The sequence below is a fragment of the Calonectris borealis genome, chromosome 1 (genome assembly GCF_964195595.1).
Source record: "Calonectris borealis chromosome 1, bCalBor7.hap1.2, whole genome shotgun sequence".
Taxonomy (NCBI): Eukaryota; Metazoa; Chordata; class Aves; order Procellariiformes; family Procellariidae; genus Calonectris; species Calonectris borealis.
Genome location: NC_134312.1, coordinates 132,750,924 through 132,770,322, shown reverse-complemented (window position 1 = coordinate 132,770,322; position 19,399 = coordinate 132,750,924). Strand labels below are relative to the sequence as shown.

The window sequence follows — 19,399 nt, the reverse complement described above, 5'->3', positions numbered from 1 at the left end:
CTGGGACATGAAACTCACACTGGTGGCACCAACAGGTAGATTCCTGGTTGATGTGGATGTGCATGTTTATTTATACTGACAAAATCTCAGAAAATAATTGACATCTCAAAACTCGTTGAAAAATGCATGTCCAACTCTAGAGATACAGGAGAAACTGTACTGAGTTAGGTACCATGGTATTTTTTCTCCAAGCTACTCCCAGGTAATAAAACGTACACTTGTTCATCAGTTATAAAAATTACCACCCAGATCTAGCCTTGACATGATCCTTTTCAGTATGTGTGTGGCAGTGAAGCTAGTCTAAGACTGCTTTACGTTTCATCAGTAAGCTAATAACAGTGTAGCAGACCTTCATCCATACATAAAATGTGACAAGCCTTGTTTCTTTAATGGTTGCTTTAAGAACTGGATGTGAATAAACAATGCCAACAGAAAGTAAATTGAGGAAAGATGGAGGTGATGCTTATGAAAAGAGAAATGCATACTGAAGAACAGATTACTTAGATAATGCCATCAGATCACTGTATCAGTCTTCAGGTTTGGAGTGCATCTTGTAGCTCCTGAAATACCTAACTGTGCTGCAGAAAGCAAAGAAATGCACGTAATTCTTTTTCCATCATCTGTTTGTCAGGAGATGGAGTTTCATTTATCAAAACTGAGTATGACCATATTTTGCTGAGTGTCCAAGCTATGTCTCCTTGGTATCATATTTTCCCCAGAGAATGCTACCCTTTGCCTTGCTGTCTGGAGAATACAAAGACTGAAAACTGCAAAGCCAAAGATTTCTTCTTCCATCTTTAAGAAAATGATCTAGTTTGCCTGACATATCACCACAATGCCTTGATGCATGAGGATTTTTTTTTTGCTTTACTTCTCCAAAATATCATGTACATTTTTTTTTGAATGAAGATTAAATTAGTTTTGTTTGATTTTGAACATTTTCAAATGTTTTTTAAAAGGAGACCTTAAAGTGGGAAATATTTTGTTGTGGGAAGATAAGAATATTTAGAAAACTTCACAAATAACTTTTGGATGCTTTAAAGTTTTCCATAACCAAAGAACTTAGTAAAGTCCCTGTGAATTTGTAAAATACTTCTTCAGGGAATCTGCATTTGTGTAGAATAGAGTTTGGTTAAAAACCAAAACACAACAGTTTTTGCTGTGTACAGCATACTGGTTTCAGTACTGGTTTCATGCAAGTTATTTAAATCTGCTATGGCTGCACAGGAATTTATTATACACTATATATTTGAATCTGTAAAGCTAGAAGATTGCAGCAGATGAAATAACATTATTATTTGGCAGAGAAAACATTGGTGTGCACTAACAGCATGAAATTACTTCTCATTTACCACTAACACAAAACATTTATATGCAAATGAATGTAAAAAATAGACCTACTTTACCCATGAATGATTTGATTCCTCTTAAGAATTATGCCTTTTATCTTAATTTCATCTTCTTGCCATTTCTCACACAGAAATCCTTTCCTTTGCCCTTATCACTAGTCAGATCTTAAAACTACTTTTGTCAGTAATAGTGAAAATTAGTCTTAATCACTGTAGTGCTAAATGAGGAAGACTTCATTTCGGAATGGAGATTTGTATGTACTGAAGTTGGGATTTATTGTTAATATTCTGCATGCTCATAGCAGAAAAATTACTTATCATTTTTACTATAGCTCTTTGCAAGTTAAAGTTCTGCTTATATATCATCTGCCTTCCTGTCTTCAACCTGAGGTAACTCAACTGCAGAGAAGGAAATCCTGAAGTCCATCACCAGATCAATAAAGCTGAGGAGTTAGAGGGTTTCTGATAGCTCAGATAGATCATGTTGAAAATGTTTGTTGCTGTTGTTAGTAGATCTTTTATACAGAACTGTAGTAAACCCTGTGGTATGCCAAAGGCAGTAAATAAGTCTGTATGCAAAGGGTGAATGTCATTCCTCTCACCCGCCTCAAGAATCAGTTACGGATCCTAGATACATTCCTTAGTTGCTTTTTTCTTTGGGTTGTTTGGAGTTTTGGGCAAGTGCGAAACATATACCCTGGTTCATAGAGTCATAGCATGGTTTGGGTTGGAAGGGACCTTTCAAGATCCAACCCCCTAGTTAAAAGCAGACTGGATAAAAAGGACTGTTACAATGGACAATGTTTTAAAGAGGTAGTGTGTTCGTAACAATCTACTTACTTGCTTTTTTTTTTTGGAACTGCTGATTAGCTGTTTAAGACTTTGTGAAATGCATGTAACTGAATATGTAACTGGTAGTTTGAATTCTGGAGAAATAAGAGCACTTGGCTGACTAGGGACAATGAGAAAGTTGAAAAACAAAAAAATAATGAGCACTTGGTCTTGCAGAATCTGCTGATTGAATAAGAGTAAGAAGAATAGTTATATAATTGCTCTATTAGTGCTACAAGGCATAACCAGGGCTTGGCTTTTTGATGTGTTGCTTGATTGTGCTGTGGAAAAAGAAGGGCATTTTTCAGGAAAGGGGATGATGATGATGATGATTATTAATCTTTCCTGGGTTCTGCAGGGCTATAAGTATCATGCACCTGAGTTTTTTCTGACTGCAAACATTTAGGACAAGTATTTATACTCTTTGAAACCATTTGCCTTTTAATCAGTATATGTTTAATAATTCCAGTAAATGATAAGTGTCATTTGAGCTATCTGGCTTTTTCTCCTTATCTACTTATTCTGTGTTTATGAAACAGATGTGTAAGGATCATGTGTTGTGCACTTCTAAATTACCCCATATGTCAGTGCTATTTGAAGGAGACATAACCTTAGTGTTGGCATTTCGTGATGCTGGAGGAAGGGTCGTTAGAAATATATGTTGTAGGCAGATCTGATGAGGTATAAAGTTACATAAGGCACCTTCCATATGACAATCTGTGTTCTCAGTTGCTCGCAACTTTGGGCTGGTAAGCTATCTGCCTCATACTTTGTGGGATGTGTTCAGCCGAGTGTTTTGGAGAATGAGGTTCAGATGCATTTTGTTCGTTTTAAAAAACAACTTTGGAGACAAAGGTTGGAGTTTTTCTTGGCGAATTTTTGGCCGCCCCCAATTTTGAGGCGTGGTTTTGAAATGGCTGCCATGTGCCATGGTATCCACGTGATGCTGTTTTGATTACTCATTTAAAAATTTCCCCAAGCGTCCGGAGAACTGAGGACTCTATGAACTTTACTGTTTCCAGGTTGCTTGTTTAAAAGCAATACGTATTACATACAGAAATGATGCTCAAGAATTAAATATGGAAGATGAAAGCACTGAAAAATAGTGAGGAGCAGAATTAAGCTTGCCTGAGGTTATCTTAAGTCCATTTCTTAGCAGTCATATGCTATTCTTACCTAAAACTCCTGCATTCAGTCTGTGAATAAGTGGAAAAAGACTTTTTAAAAAGTTGTGTCAGAGAGAAAACTTACGATTTTATCCTTGTGATTGTTACCCGTATTACTGAGAGATACCAAGCATAACTGAGAAGTTACATTTCTTTACACATAATTTGTTATACACTGCACATAATTTATTACACAGTACAGCTATCTAGACTATAATATTTGTCTTTTCAAAAGGTTGCCATTTTTTTCCTTTAAAAAATAATGTTTGTGTTTGTGGCGACAAATATTTGTCAAAGAAAAATAAACCTTTACCTTCTGTAGTTTATACAGTCGTGGTTGCCTTCTCCAGAGGGGCAGCAGAAATTAATCGATGTAAGCACTGCTATCTGCTCTGCCTGTGTGGAGAAGCTGTTTTTATTTTCCTTTTGGCCCCAAGCACCAGTGTTACAGTAGTATCTTCAGTTCCCATCTTGTGTCTCTTCAGTAAGAGATAGCACTGGTCACTGCATGCCTTTTGCTCCACATGGATTCCAGCAGTTTTCTGGGCTGAAAGAGAAGAAACAGTTATTTAGGGAGGCAGGCAGAGGGGCCATATGCACATTTCTTTATCTTGGATTGTTTGTAGGAGTCAAACGGTGTCCTTGAACTTAATGTGGCTGTTGTGCTTGGAGATGTAGAGGCATTCGTGGTTGCCTAAAAGCTGTGATCAAGACATCTGTTCTAAGGGATTTCTGGATTTGTTAATGGGACTGTGGCTATGTCTGTATTGCATATTGCGGTGTGTTTAGATCCGGATGTCTTTTGGTACCTGAGCTTGGCTTTTTTAGTAAGCTGACATGTCTTTGCACTTGCAACGGGCAGCATAAAAATACCCTAAACTAAAGGTCTCAGCAGCTCCTAGACACCCTGTCTGAGCTGGCAAAGATAGTTAGCACTATGTGAGTTAGGAACTTCCCTGCCAGCAAGGATTAAGTGAATTTAACCCAGGAAAGAGATGAAATGAGCTCTGATTTTTTTTTTTTTAACTGGGATCGAACAACTAATGAACATTGATCAAGCTAATCCAAAGAAAGTTCACTTTACTTCCAAAGTTTGTTTACCGAACTCTCTTCCTACCCTGTGGTGCTGGTGCAAGGATGGGCTGGCAGAGGGACTAGGCTGGCTCCCCTCGCCAGAAAAAAAAAAAAGCAAAACTCATCAGTGGTGATTAGAGCTGCTGCTTGTCAGCATGTGAAGAAAAGAGCTACAATTCATCACTCACACTGTCATGTGAAGCCACAGAAAAGTAATTAGCAGGTAAAATGTCTATTAATAGCTCCCACCACCTTTAGTTCGAACACCTGCTGACAAGCTATTACTCTGTGTAGCTTAGCTTCATCAAGTTCTTGTTTTGTGATTGCCAGAAGAGACTCCATTAGAGCTGTTTCTGTTGAGGCAGGGTGTTTCTGAAGAGACTCTTGCTCTGTGGCCTCTTGTTGAGAAAGCAGATGCATAGACTTGCTTCACTTCTCGTAATCTCTACAAGCATGCAGAGATTTCTTTGTGGTTCTTTCAGACACTGTAAATTTATTTTGGCTAATGAAAAAAAAAAACTTGTGTTAGTGCCGGCTAAACGCAGAGAAGGGGAATTGTCTCCTTTGCCTGCAATTATCCTCTTACGTTGCTTGAAAATAAATGCATTGTATTTCTATGAAAACCATATTGTTAATAGTATATTATCACATATAAAGTATGATTAAATTTGGCAGTTATTATTTGAGCAAGCTTTTTTCCAATATTAGAGCATGCAACCCTTTGTTCGTTTTTAATGTGGTCCAGAAATATTAGTGATAAACAAAGTGAGGATTTTGCTAGCTTGGTTGCTGTTTTAGGATCCTTCTACCTGAAGGCTTCAATAAACACAGCTGCCCAAAACCATATTCTGTCTGAAATTTATGTCTGTATTTTCCATCCCTGGCTATATCTGTCTCATATTACAGGTGGAGGCTTTACCGAGATCAGTGCCATTCCTCATGTAAGACTGGATTTTATACGTAGTTTAGGCATTAAATTTGTCCCTCAGTTTTTTTATGTTAAAGAAAACACACACATTTGATGATTATGTGTGAAAATAGACTTTGTACATCTGTTAACATTGTCTCTTTCTTTCCACATATGTAACAGTGAAAAAAGACATCTGAAGAAGAGTATGTTTGTAAGTGGCCATCACTTGAAATGTTAACAAGAGGCCACTAAGCTTTATAGGAGCTGGTTTTCTAAAGAAACAAATGCACCCTATTTTCCTGTTGTAGAATAAATTTTTGAGTATCTTTTTACTCAGTCTGCTGTGTTCAATATTGCAGGTTTTACTTTCTGGTGGGACTGGAGGCCTCTAGGCTGTCTGTCGGGGTTCCTGCTGTGGTGGCTGGTACCCAGCACCCGCCTCTCTGAGCGGATGAGGTACAGAGAAGGTGACAAAGGCGGGGAACGGAGAAGGAGAGGGAGGTGAAGTAATTTGAGGTTCTTGAGGAGGAGCGCTTGGATCCAGCCTGGGCCTCAGTGCGAGGCCTCCCCGGCCGTGAGCCCTGCACGTGGCCTGGCTGGGGAGGCGAGCGTGTGCCCCAGGCCCGGCCGGCTCCTTCCCCGCGCGCACCCCCGGCTTAACGCAGGGCACGGAGTTTCGGTGCTGAGGGATGAGGTCTCCTCCGCGGCTCGGGAGCGGCTCAGCGCTGGGGCGGGCGGGGGGCCGCCATGTGCAGCCGGGAGCCAGGCCTCCTCCGCCAGGTCAGACGTACAGCGCAGGTCGCCTGTCAAAAGCGCTGGTGAGCGCGAGACGCGTGGGCTGAGGGGGGCGGGGAGGTGCAGCGTGGTGGCCGCTGAGGAGACTCACATTTACCTCGTGCGGTTTGAAGGCAAGTGTGGTATTTGGATAATCGCTTCTTAGTAACAGCCCCCTGAATTAAGAAGTTCAACATTTCAGTGTGTCAGAAAGAAGGAAACCCTGTGAGGAGCCCTGTGGCCAGTCCGGGGTTTGCGGTCGTTCCCCCCATGTTTGGGGAGGTGAGCGCCATGTTGTGCGGGTGTCGTGGGGCTCGCTTGTGGTGGGGCTTTGGTTTGGCTGATCTGTAAGACATTTTGTGTGACATATCTTTCATCCAGAATATTTCATTTGTTTCTTCTCCTGTTAATTTTGCCAAAATGAGCTAGATGCTCAAGAAGCAGGATGAAATAAAAACGAACCTGTTTTTTTTCCCCCAACTTGTTCCTACTGAGTCCTTGATCTCCATTGTGCTCTTTCAGCCACAGCAACCACAGAAAACGGCAGCAAAACCAAATTTATTTTTAACTGATGTTTATCTCTTTAATTTCGACTGATTTAATAAGTTATTAGTTTTGAGCTGTTTAGCTGCATAATAAAGTACGTTTTACTTTCCATCTTAATTTATTGTTTTCATCTAGTAATTTTTTATTTATAACCTAACTCTATCTGCTGTATAATTGCTATCGAATATTTACTTGGTGGAAAAGTCACTGCCCAAACTATTTGTCTAATTGGGAACTGAATGTGGTGGCAGAGGACGGCGCCTATGCAGAAACCGTGCAGTTGAGAAACATGCCTGCAAAGCCTTCCTTGCCCAAAATACAGATGCTCTCAGAAGTTACAGCAGAGATTTTTAAAACGCAACCTTAGCATATGGTCACTTCCCTCTTAAGCCGAATCCCAAAGTCCATCTTCTGCTGTGGAGAGATGGCTGTTGTTTTAGTGGCTCCCTCACAAAGAGTGTTTAGTTTACAAGCACGAAGTGGGTCTGGCTGGGAGACGGAAGACAAGCCGTGTGCTGAAGTGTCTCCTTTCTGTGATGATCTCCTGTGTATTTGGGAGTGGACATTGTGGGAGGGCTGGGAGTTCACCGGAGCTGGCTTCAGTGTAATCTTCCTGCAGTCCCTGTATAATTAAAGAGGAGATTAAGTGCATTTAGTAGATGGTTTGGATTAGGAGCATGACAACTGCCGTAAATAATCATCTCCTCCCCGCCCCCCCCCATTTCCTATAGAAAAAAGGCTAAGGTAAATAAGCTTCATCAGTCTTAAATTAGCATTGGCAAATACATCCCTTCTCCTATCTCTTCTCCTTATGGACAGATTAGTGTGGGGACCAAACCGGGGGGCCTGGGATGAGCGCTGGTGAGGACAGGGGGTATCATTAGGAAGTGGATTTTTCTGTGTGCAGCTGCAGGGCTTTCTGCATCCTACTTCATCATGATTTGTGGTGGGAAATTGTTGACCTTCAATAGTAAGTAGCCCTTTCCATTGTCAACTGAACAAGTTGTGAGCACCCCCTGTTGTAACCCTGTGATGTGGTTAAGGCAAGGAGCACCTTCAGAAGTCCCATCTTTCTCTTCCAGGAATAATAAGCTCAAGTCTATGCAATTGCTTATTCCTTTACAAAGGCAAAAGAAGATCTCTAGAAATAACCCTATTATTCTTCGCATTTGTGAGGAAAACAAATCTATTATAGAAATAAAAAATGACTGACGGTACTATATGATATTGTAATTGAACATTATATTGGGGCATTCTCTAGTGCCGTTTCAGCAACATTTGTATAATTGAAGGATTTTCAAGTACTATTTGTTAATATTTCTGCACAGTTATTTCTGTCTCTGCTGCACAGTTGAGGAACATAATTTAAGTTTAAGAGATTGACTTTTAAATGGAAGCAAAATTTACAACTTGACTTTAAAAGGGCAACGCAGACATTGTGCAGAGTAGCACCGTGTTCTCTGGTCTGTGATTCTGGTGGTCCTTCACTGCTACGAAGAATAAAAAGAAGGTAATGAACATTCTTCCTTCACTGAAACCACCAAAAGTAATTTGGTGTCACACTGTGTCCATACTGCGTACTTCTGCTAGTTGCAAGCCCTCTTGCCTAATATGATCTTAGGAATCTGTGTGAGTACAGGCACGAGGAACTGATCCCTGACCATGAGATCTACTGAGAGAACCGTCAGATCTACTGAGAGTGATGCACTGCTTTCAAAATCAGTCTTCCAGACTAGTTTTTTAGTTCGTTTTGAGATGTTTTTCATAGTGCACTTAAAACGAGCTAAGAGATCACTCATAATTTTGATCTTCTTTTGTTCTATTTTTATGCACTTTAGAAACAGAACATGCCATACATTTAAAAACTAATGAGTGGGTGTATTTCTACCTTAATTATTAGGAATGGTTAAGTTTTGAAGCAGAAGAGCAGTCTTGCTGTTCTCAGTACTTCATGTTCAGCTGCAAAGCTAACTTTCTTTCCTTTGTCTTTTTTTTCAATGCAGAACTATGGTTTGGAAACAGAAAATTTAAAAACCCTTTCTCACAAACTGAATGCATCTGCCAAAAATCTGCAGAACTTCATCACTGGGAGGAGGAGGAGTGGTCACTATGATGGAAGGACCAGCCGCAAGTTACCGAATGATTTTCTGACATCGGTGGTGGATCTGATTGGAGCAGCTAAAAGTCTCCTGGCTTGGTTGGACAGGTAAAATCTCCCAAATGTGTCACAGGTAACCAGATCACACACACGCACAAACCCCAACTTCTTTATGAAATGTAGTGTTAAAAAAATTAAAATTACAAAATGTAATGTTAAAAAAATTAAAATGGAAGCAGAATTCATTTAAAAATTCTGAGAGGATGTTAGTAGCAATTTTTTCTTGTTAAGTCAGCATGCAATTCAGATGATAGCATTTCAGTACAATACTTATAAATGCACTGCAACCCTACAGATATCTGAAAATACAATATAGCAGCAGGATGACATCATTAGGTTATATAATTAATATAGAAGAACACTTTGACCTGCATAACTCAGATTCATTGCTCTGATAGTATTAAATTCACAAAACCGTGATCATACTTTTCATTATATAGGTGTCAATATATACTTACAAGTGTGTGTGTGTGTGTGTGTGTGTGTTTGTTTAAACATGCATGGACAGGCTGGATCGATGGGCTGAGGCCAACTGTATGAGATTCAACAAGGCCAAGTGCCAGGTCCTGCACTTGGGCCACAACAACCCCATGCAACGCTACAGGCTTGGGGAAGAGTGGCTGGAAAGCTGCCCAGAGGAAAAGGACCTGGGGGTGCTGGTTGACAGCCGGCTGAACATGAGCCGGCAGTGTGCCCAGGTGGCCAAGAAGGCCAATGGCATCCTGGCCTGTATCAGAAATAGTGTGGCCAGCAGGAGCAGGGAGGTGATTGTCCCCCTGTACTTGGCACTGGTGAGGCCGCACCTCGAATACTGTGTTCAGTTTTGGGTCCCTCACCACAAGAAGGACATGGAGGTGCTGGAGCGTGTCCAGAGGAGGGCAACGAAGCTGGTGAAGGGCCTGGAGCACAAGTCTTATGAGGAGGGGCTGAGGGAACTGGGGTTGTTTAACCTGGAGCAGAGGAGGCTGAGGGGAGACCTCATCACTCTCTACAACTACCTGAAAGGAGGTTGTAGCGAGGTGGGTGTTGGTCTCTTCTGCCAAGTAACCAGCGATAGGACAAGAGGAAATGGCCTCAAGTTGCGCCAAGGGAGGTTTAGATTGGACATTAGGAAAAATTTCTTTACTGAAAGAGTGGTCAGGCCTTGGAACAGGCTGCCCGGGGAAGTGGTTGAGTCACTGAGTTCCCCAGGAAGTATTTAAAAGACGTGTAGATGAGGCACTTAGGGACATGGTGTAGTGGGCATTGGTGGCAGTGTTGGGTTGACGGTTGGACTGGATGATCTTAGAGGTCTTTTCCAACCTTAATGATTCTATGATTCTATGATTCTATGTTGCATTTTCGTTTTTTTAAGTGGCAGTGAAATACCTCTGAAACTGTAGATGCAATTGGAACTGTCTAATACTTCTACTTCTATTACCTAGGAACTATGTGGGACCAGGACTTATGTGCTCTCCTTTACTGTATCTGTAGTGACATTTTTCTAATGATAACAACAGTAATATGCAGGTATTTAAGATGATCATTGAAACTCCTGAAGTGGTTAAAATTAGTCTATCTGTATGTCTTAATAAAATGCATGACAGTGCATTTTTATCAGTGAAAATAAAATGCTTATCCTGATTTAAAGGTGTATCTTATTTTGTATCCAGCAGCTGAAGTTTTGTTCAGAGTACGATCTTTGTGTAATTCTTAAACTCTGAAAGAATTGTTTGGATTTACTGCTGTGGGTTTTGTTGTGTTTCATTTTCCTGAGGAAAACTGGCTTCTGTCCCATAAATGATTTCCATATGAAAGGTTTAGGTGAGGCATGAATCTTTTCCATTTCTTAAGCTGAACTGCAAACTCTTTCTTTTGTTCAATAGGCTGCAGCTACCGCTGTTTCTTCTTTTCTCCTCCCTTTCTACCCTTTCCCCAAGTTTCAAAACCAGAGTACTTAAAGTTGGGCTCCTAAATTTCTAGTTAGATGTTTAACATTAGTTGCGCAGAGAAGCAATACAATCTCATGGAAAGAGTTTAGTATTGAGACTTGAAAAATTGGGAATATATTTTTAGCTCTGCCTGTTGTTGTACAGAAGGAACAGTAGAAAACCATGTTCTTTTGCATAGGCAGATCAGTGTTTGCCACTTCTTTCTATTTAGAAATAACCTTGATTGTTTTCTCATTGGAATTGTGGCTAACGGATAAAGACTGTTAGTTACAAAGCTGGGTTTTTTTGCATAAGAGAGTCTGGTATTAAAAAGTAAACTTTCACATATATATATACATTTCATACATTGAAAAACAATGGTTTTGGCATCTTAGTATGAATTTCATAGTTGAACTTCAGGAAGAAAGTAGTTGTTGATGCTAGGAAACATCTGCATCTGAGCACTAATGTGTCACTGTGGTACTGTGCACTGCACCCAAATTATGCACTTCTAGTATTAAAAGACAAATCCAGTCTGTAAAATTTGTTTGTAGCTCAGAAGTGTGTTGAGAATTATAAAATTATGTTTATAAAGGCAGCTATACTGTATTTGTCAGAGATAATTCTGTTAGCAGGTTTTAATGTTGGTGGGGGAAGATCTCTAAGATAATTTCTAAAAACATGCATATCAATTCTACTCCCAGTAAAATGCAAAATGACTTTTGCATTTCTCTGAAATGATAGCTGATCAGACCCAGGAGTTCCAAGAAATTAAAAGTGAGGGCAGCCATGGTGGTAGCCTGCTTTTAGCAGTGCTGTCTTTAGTGTCCAAAGAAGGCTTCCTAGAAGTGATATTTTAATTTCATTCAGATTTCTGGGAAAGTCCTCTTGGAGATCTGTGTAGCTTAAACACCTGGTTCTGGCAAATGTTTTCTGTAACATTTGAAGACTTTTCTGATTTATGAGGGTGTGGGTATTTTGGTTAGGTTTGTTCTTCCTTCGTTGTGAAGCCCCCAAATTAGGATGAAGACAGGCCAATGACTGCATTTTTCTCAGGAAGTGGGAACATCTGGAGATCAATAGGATTCTGCTTATGATATTCCTTCTAAGAACTATTGGGGCCACTAGGGGGAGATAGAAAGATTTTAAAAATAAAGTATTTAAAGTCAGGAACATGGATTTAATTTTATTCTGCACAGCTGTTACTATTAAATCTGGGCCCCAAATCTTAGTTTTCTGGTTGGTTTCTAACACCAGTTCCATCTCTGGGGTGTAAGAGAGGGGAGAGCAAACCATTTGGAGGAGTAAAGTGGCTATTTGGGTTACCCACCCCATTGTAACAGCCATACTAGACTGCCCCGATGCAGCGTTTCTTGGGTCACGTCTGGAAAAAGCAGCTAGCAGCGGCTCTGCCTTGCATAGAAATGCAATGATGTGTTTTTTATGTGTAGGGAATGGTGATGACTCCATACGACTTGTGCTTCACTTGCTGCTCTAGCGAACTCTTTTTATGATGTTTCTGTAAGACATTTACAATCTATAAGGACCTTGTTAGGCCAGGCACAATTATCGAAAGGAGTGCGAGAGTTGTGATTTGCTGAGTTACTTTCACTGTGGCTTTTGCAGTGCCACTGTGCAGGGCCGATCCAAGGACACCAGGTCTCTGCCTGGAGCAGTCCTACTTCCAGATGTATGTCAGAGATTGAGTTTTACTGAAAATTAGGGTAGCTTTTATTGCCAGGCTTTAGAAGTCTTCTGGTTTTGTTTCATTTAGGAGTTGGAAAATTTAGTAGAGAATTCTAGCTATTTTCAAAAGAGGTTGTCTGATGATTTTGAGGAGTGTGAAATAGCTCTCCAATAACGTCCTGTGAACAAACTATCATCACACTAATAGATTATGTCCTTAAACTTTTTAGACTGATTTTAGACTGATTTTCCTGTTACTTTCTCAGCCCACAAAATCTATCTTCTCTTCCAGAAGACTTAAAAAAAATGTTTTAGTTTAATAATGTTTTGGTTTATACCCTTTCCCTAATCTTCAAAATTTTCCAAGCCAATTTGCTGATGAGATTGGTGCTTTCTTGAAAAACTATGAGAGTCTTCTGTGAAAGTATGTGCATTTCCACTTGACAATTAACTTAGCTTTTAGGCTGATGGAAAACCATGCTTTAGGCTATAGCAACAAACTACTTATCTGATATTCAAAGCAACTTGGCAACAAAATGTCTCCAGTGATACTCCTCAAGAATTAGAGATTAATTTATACAGTCATCCAGGTGTTCTAGACTTCCAGTTAGATCATTGGTGTTCTTTTCAGTCTTTATTTCTGTAATTCATGAAAGTTGTATTCTTTGGAATAGTAATATATGCCACCTTTCTGAATCCTCCTTCTCTGACGTGTCAGGTTCCTGGAAATTCTCCTGCCTTTTACAGGGCTGACACACTCCATCCTGGGGAGGAAACCTCAGTGCTTTCTGCGCAATGTGTTTCCTTTGCTGAGATAAATGTATTTCTCAATGTTTCTTTTGAATTACAGTGAAAACACACACAACCTTGCTTTCAAAGTTTGGGCAACTGATTTTATGCAAACTTATTGTTTGGTATCAAAGCAGGAGGGAGATAAATACTGTTAAGCAGCACTCTGGTCAAGCAAGGAAAACTCTCTGCTTTATGTTCCTGACCACAAAGTATGCTACAGTCTGGAAGCCAGGTGGCAAATGTAATGAGTGCAGATCTCCATCTTTTTTTTTTTTTTTTAGTACAGTGTTCAAAAATATAAAATAGGTAGTCAAAGATCTACGAAAACCGGAATGCTGACGATCAAAAAAACATAGTTGAAAGGAAAATAAACTGAATAGTTAAAGAGAACCATTAGAATGAATGAAGAAAAAACAGAATTGAAAAATGTGTGCAGCTGATCTGAAAATAAAAATTGAGTAAAAAGTTTTATGTACCTCAAGCTAAACATAAGGTATAACAGAGAGATTTTTTTAAGAATGTATGATTAAAGTAGGATTACTGTAGTGAATTCACTACTGTGAATCCACTGGATCCACAACATGAATGCATTGCATTTTTGTGGCATAAAGCTATCTCTAACCTCATAAAATTTTTTTTTTCTGTACAGTAGTATGTCCAGTAGTATCTGCACATTTAATTGAAATTGAAATTAGACATATTTATTTCTGTTAATCCCAGGTAAGGTTTTGTTCTTACAGCCCACAATTACAGTCCACCTGAAAACCACTTTGTAAAAATATTGCTTTGTGTGTGGAAGTGTCAGTGTTCACTGCCCCTTTGAGATTTCTGAATTAAATGAACTCATGGAGGACTTTGAGAATCAAACTACTTTTTTAATCTTTAACAAAATTATGTTAGGATTTTACCATGTTACTTGCGTATTCAGTGACACCAGTGAAAACTTCCTAGTTTTTGTCCAGAAGCAAATAGGAACTGAAAAGCAATGATATCATAGGGATCCCAGAAAATTCTTCTGAGCTCCAGGTTTAAAGCATTCAGCAATGTTTATAACTAACTTACTCTCTGGTTAAGACACAGCCAGCTCTTATATTGTACTCACATCTCATTCCTTTTCTGCTAATTTGCTACTACCTGTTGGTTGTACTACTGAAATTGTGATGAGTCCTGAGTGAAGGGCGCTCAGATTCATCTAATACTTTTTCTCCTAGAACTTACCAAACCATCTAACAGACAGAGAGAAGGTTTTCTTTTCCTCAGAAGTTGGCACAATGTTGAGTGTTGAGTTTGTCTCCTAACGAGTCGGAGGCTGCTGCAAAGTGAAGGCAGCCTTGGGAGCAAAAGCATCTTTTACACATCCTTTAAGCACCCCATTTTCCCCTTTCAAGTCCCAATGTACATCATATGTTTTTCTTTCATGGGACAGCTAGATTTAACAGGTAGAGCTCATTACTATAGTCTTAACTGAGAGGAACTGTAATGCTCTTTGTGAAAGAGGAAGGATCCTGAGGGAACCTGACCTGGGGTGACATTTGGTGGCAGCTGCATGAGCTCTGTCTCTTCCCATCTTGTCTCCTTGCTCTGCCAGCACACAGCTTGTTTGCATTCCTTGCTTTTGCTGGTGCCATCTTCCATGTTGCTCTTCGTTTGATATGTTGTCTTCATTCACCTCCACCACACTGGAAAATCTGTGACACCCTGGAAATCTGTGTTTCCTGCTAACTGCACTAAGCAAGAAAAATTTCTTAGTTGTGCTTCTGGGCTTCCTGCTCCTACCTACTCTTGTAGTGCTTGGGCCGTATTACCTGAAGCAAGGACTCCTCATATCATATATCTTGTGCAGAATAAGAAGAATGTTTTGGATCTTAGCAAATAGTAACAATATCTGTATAAACTATAAATGTGGACTTAGAGAATAGGAGCGAGGAAGGGATGGTTGTTCTTAGGGCTTTACCTGAGTCTTCATTAAAGACACAACTAAGATAATGCGGCAGTTTATTTTTCAATTAAGAATTTAAGAAAATATAATCAACTTCCCATGAGATAACTACTACAGCATTTTGCGTCTGTTGTTGTGTCACAGATTTTGATGGTCGTGAATTAGGATTTGTCAAGGAACACTGGATTTTTTTAGTGTACTGTTTGACTCGGCCATCTGTGTGGGCAGTGATTCAATATGTCTTTCACAGCAACTCTCCTGTATCCCTTGTTTTTCACCCGAGTACTATCCCCCTTTTGGAAATAAAAAACTTAAACTGCTGCTGCAGATTACACTGAAGTCTAAGTAGTAGGAACAAAGAGATCTTGTGGAGATAGATTTTGTATTCCAGACTTTCAGTGCTGTGGCCAGAGAAAAGCTAGCAGGCTGACAAATGTGCGCCAGTCTGATTAATTTACCACTGCTGTCTGGATACATGATACATGAACAAAATGAAACAAGGAGATGAACAAAAAGCCCCCCATAGAAATCGTTGGTCGTATAAAAGATATGGGTCAAATTGCTGACAGTAGTAATAAAATATAAATTTTCAGAGTAAAAGGCCTTTCCACCGAGTCTAGGTCTGCTTTTAGGGCCATTCAGAGAGTGGTGGGGTGTAATTCTTTGACTTCTAACCCCAGGTGGGCAAGTCATTTTGGCATGGGCTTAAATGTGCTAATATTCTGCAAAGCACTTCTGTGTACATAAATCCTATTAAGTAAGGCTAAAATCTGTGCCTAAAGTTAAAGACATTTGAATGGTTCAGTGGTTAAGTCTGGACAGCAGAACAGGACCTCCAAGCCTCACTGTGGGCTGTGTAAACTTTTTTTAGTGATGCTCTGTTGTTTACAAAGAAATGCAGACTGCAATGATGTAAATACTCTTGTTTATGTATGAACAATTCTAGCTGTTCAGCTTCAGCGCACTCTTTAAGCCTGCTTTGTATGAAAGCACTGTGGTGGCAGAACGCATTCCCCGCTCAAAAATGGATCTCCCTCTTTTCACCATGGTGACATACACAATGCATACATTTTCTTCCACTGTAGGTAAAATGTGTTCAGCTGGATTTCTTTGTCTCATTGTTTTCGGTGAATGCGCCTTGGTGGTGTTTATGGTGTGACTATTTTGTAGTTTTAAGTAAAGAGGAGCATTCATTGGGAAAATTATGCTTGAATGTTTGCAAGCCCATAACTTCTTACTTACAAAGAAAGTGTTACTGGTTTAGAGTCTCCTTTATAAGAGACTTCATACAGTCCTGTTAGCCGTGCTTGGTTATTGCTTGTCCTGACAGGGTAAATCTGGTTTGCGCACAAGATGGCAGGGAAAACAAATGAAAACCCAAACAAAAAGAAACCAAAGAGTTTAGCGATTCTTTACTCACCACACAAATAATGCACTTTCTGTCAATTGGTTTTCAGTCTTAAACCTGTGAATCTTATGTTTCCTTTATGCATTTCCCTTTATGCTTGTTTGAATGGTATGCCAAACCTGTCAGTAAGTGCTGCCTAAGAATGCTATGGTACTTAACCGTATTGTGCTACTGAAACAGCTGTAAATGTTTAACAGAGCACTCATTTAAAGAATTCCTTTATCCATGTGAATTTTACTGCATTCTTCCGTGATTCTATATAAAGTAGTTCCATTAGAAATACAAATAAAATGTTTCATGAAAACCTAAAACTATTAATCTTAGATGGATTTGGCACAAATATATATGCAACAATATTGTACATTCAGATTTTTAGTTGAGCTTAATGTGTTACCTTTGAAGACTGAGTTATATTACTGATTTGGTACCTCTTTCTTTAAAAGATTTTGGACTTTTGTGTTTAATCAAACTGCTCTGAGGATGTATTCCCTTCTTAGGATGCTAAAATAAGTATGATATTGGTTTTAAAACCCCTCACAATGTCTTTTGTTATAAAATAGCTCAGTACTACGACTAGTGGTGAAATATGATTCACTTTTATTTTGGGACAATGCTTTTACTAACAACAGCCTGTATTTGTCCAAATTGCAACTTTTAAAAGTGAAATAGTTATTTCTATGTATCATTTTCCCTTAACCAAATGTTATATGGAGAACACAGATGAGGAGGCTAAAGCATATGAGGCTGAAGATGTTGGTAATGTAGAAATACTAAGAGTATGCATATCCTTCACAATACACATCTTTTTTTAATTGTTTGGGAAGGATTTTCCTTCATGTGCAATCAGTAGTTGTGAGTATTAATAGTTGTTGAATCATATTATTTCTTAATTCTGTGAAGGATTTAGCTGTGCTATATTGATGTAGCTGGTTTTTCTACCAATTAATTAATGTTAGATAATGTGAATTTTTTTCATTCTGAAAGACGCTGATACTGCTAAAGATTTTAATTAGGTCTCAGTTCATAAAAGTGTATACATACATGCATGTGTATTACAGCCTGCATTACACATGTATTAACAAATTCATGTTTCAGAGGTGTTTTATTATTTATCTCAAACACCAGCTTAAAAAACGTGCAAAGAACCAGGCTCTGTCATGCCTGGTGTTAGGGAAACCTTATTTCCTATAGATTAGGGTCTTGAAGTTGATTGACTTTAATGTTAAAAAAAAAAAAAAGCAGCAATTGTAAGTTTTTTTCCTTCTGAATGAGGTATTTAGAAGCTCTTCTTTAGAAGCTGGAATCTGTGGTTTCTAATAATGTGCAGGCTTGCGATGTGGGTTCGCACAGTGGAAAAATTAAGAGGCTTCCACTTTTCCAGCTGCATGCATGATCACAAAACTTGCATGAACTTAATTATCCTTGAAGCCTATTACCCACCCATTTGTGAAAGTGGTTTGAAAATGGCTAATGGCTTCAAATGTTGGAAAGGAGAAGGCGGGAGAAAAGGTGAGAACAAGGGCAAAAACATTCTGCATGTGTGTGTGGAAGTATCGATATGATTGCATAAATCTTCTTCTCTTAAGATATCAGGAGTAGAAGGGGTAGACAAAGAATGGAAAGGAGAAACCAGCAGAGATCTGGAACAGGAAATGAATGGAAAGGGCGTGTGGTCAGGTAGGTGCTCTGTGGAGCTACAAAGGTGTTTTATGTGGGTGTTGCAAAGGAAGAGAATCACAGGGAGCTTTTGAAGGAAGAACAAATTAATTACAAGAGAAATTGAGTAAAAAAAGTTCCACGAATAGGGAAATGTATGTGGAAAAAGTCTTGGAAATGACTGACAGAGAGGTGAGACAAGGGGACACTGAGATCAATGTCATGTCACAGCGGGAAGTGGGGCAACATATGGCGCCAGTCCAAGGCAGTTCTTTAGTTCTTGTTTAACTTAAAGAGCACTGAATTGGACAGGACACATGTTGAAAATTGCAGTTGTTCTCAGGGACTTTGCTTCACTGGAGCCATAGGAGGTACCTGAGACTTAAAGGTCCAAGGGGCTGCAAAAGGTGTGGCTTTGAAAGAAAAGAGTAGAAATTGGAATTTGATAGAAATGGCTCAGCCAAGCCAAGGAAATAATTTTTAAAAGTAGAGAGAAGTGATCCAGTTAAGCAAGGAATTACTTTTACTTGGTGTGTTTCTGATGCCTTGAGAAGGAAAGTGTGTAGCAGCCAGTTGAAAAGTTGTAGTGTATGTAGGCTTTATTTGCATTTATACATATTGTTTCATTCGTTGCAAGTCAATACTATTGTGCTGTATTAAAATTACAATCAGTGGATATATTACTAATGAAGACATTTTTTGTCAGATGGGTGTTTCACCCTGTGTCTTTTATGAAATCCAATCAGGGATCCTACAATGAAGTTTCTGTTGATGTTTTGGTTGAAACTGCTGGCCTGTTGTTATACTAAGTCTTGCTGGACTTTCACTGTTGAAATTGAGCCTTGAGATGTAATATCAAAATACATTCCCTTTGGTAGTAAATATTTAAAGAGGCTTTTGTCCTTACCATTTCCCCAGCTCCTTATGCAGTAGTGGCTGTATAGTTGTGCGTGCAGATTGCCTCCAGGGAAGTGGTCTAAACTGGGGAGGGGGAGGAAAGGGAATTTCAATTTTACTGGTCCAATTTGCAGCAATCCCCCAGAGACACATCACAGAACCTGATGTGAGGGAGTTGGTTTATAAGCTACAGAGACCTATGGACAAGGCAGCTCGAGGACCCCTTACGTTTTCTGCAGGAGCAAAGTCCATATAACATGGACCTGTCTCCTTATCCTTCCAAGTTGTGAAGCACTTTTCAAA

At 39.4% G+C, this 19,399-nt stretch overlaps 1 protein-coding gene across 1 annotated transcript in view; it reads left to right on the top strand.

Annotated features, from left to right (window-relative positions):
- CNKSR2 (connector enhancer of kinase suppressor of Ras 2) overlaps window positions 1-19,399 on the top strand; it is a 223,333-nt gene that overhangs the window by 41,693 nt on the left and 162,241 nt on the right. The window contains exon 3 of the mRNA XM_075139373.1: window positions 8,654-8,856. Coding sequence (XP_074995474.1) covers window positions 8,654-8,856 — 203 coding nt within the window. The remainder of the gene's footprint in view (window positions 1-8,653; window positions 8,857-19,399) is intronic.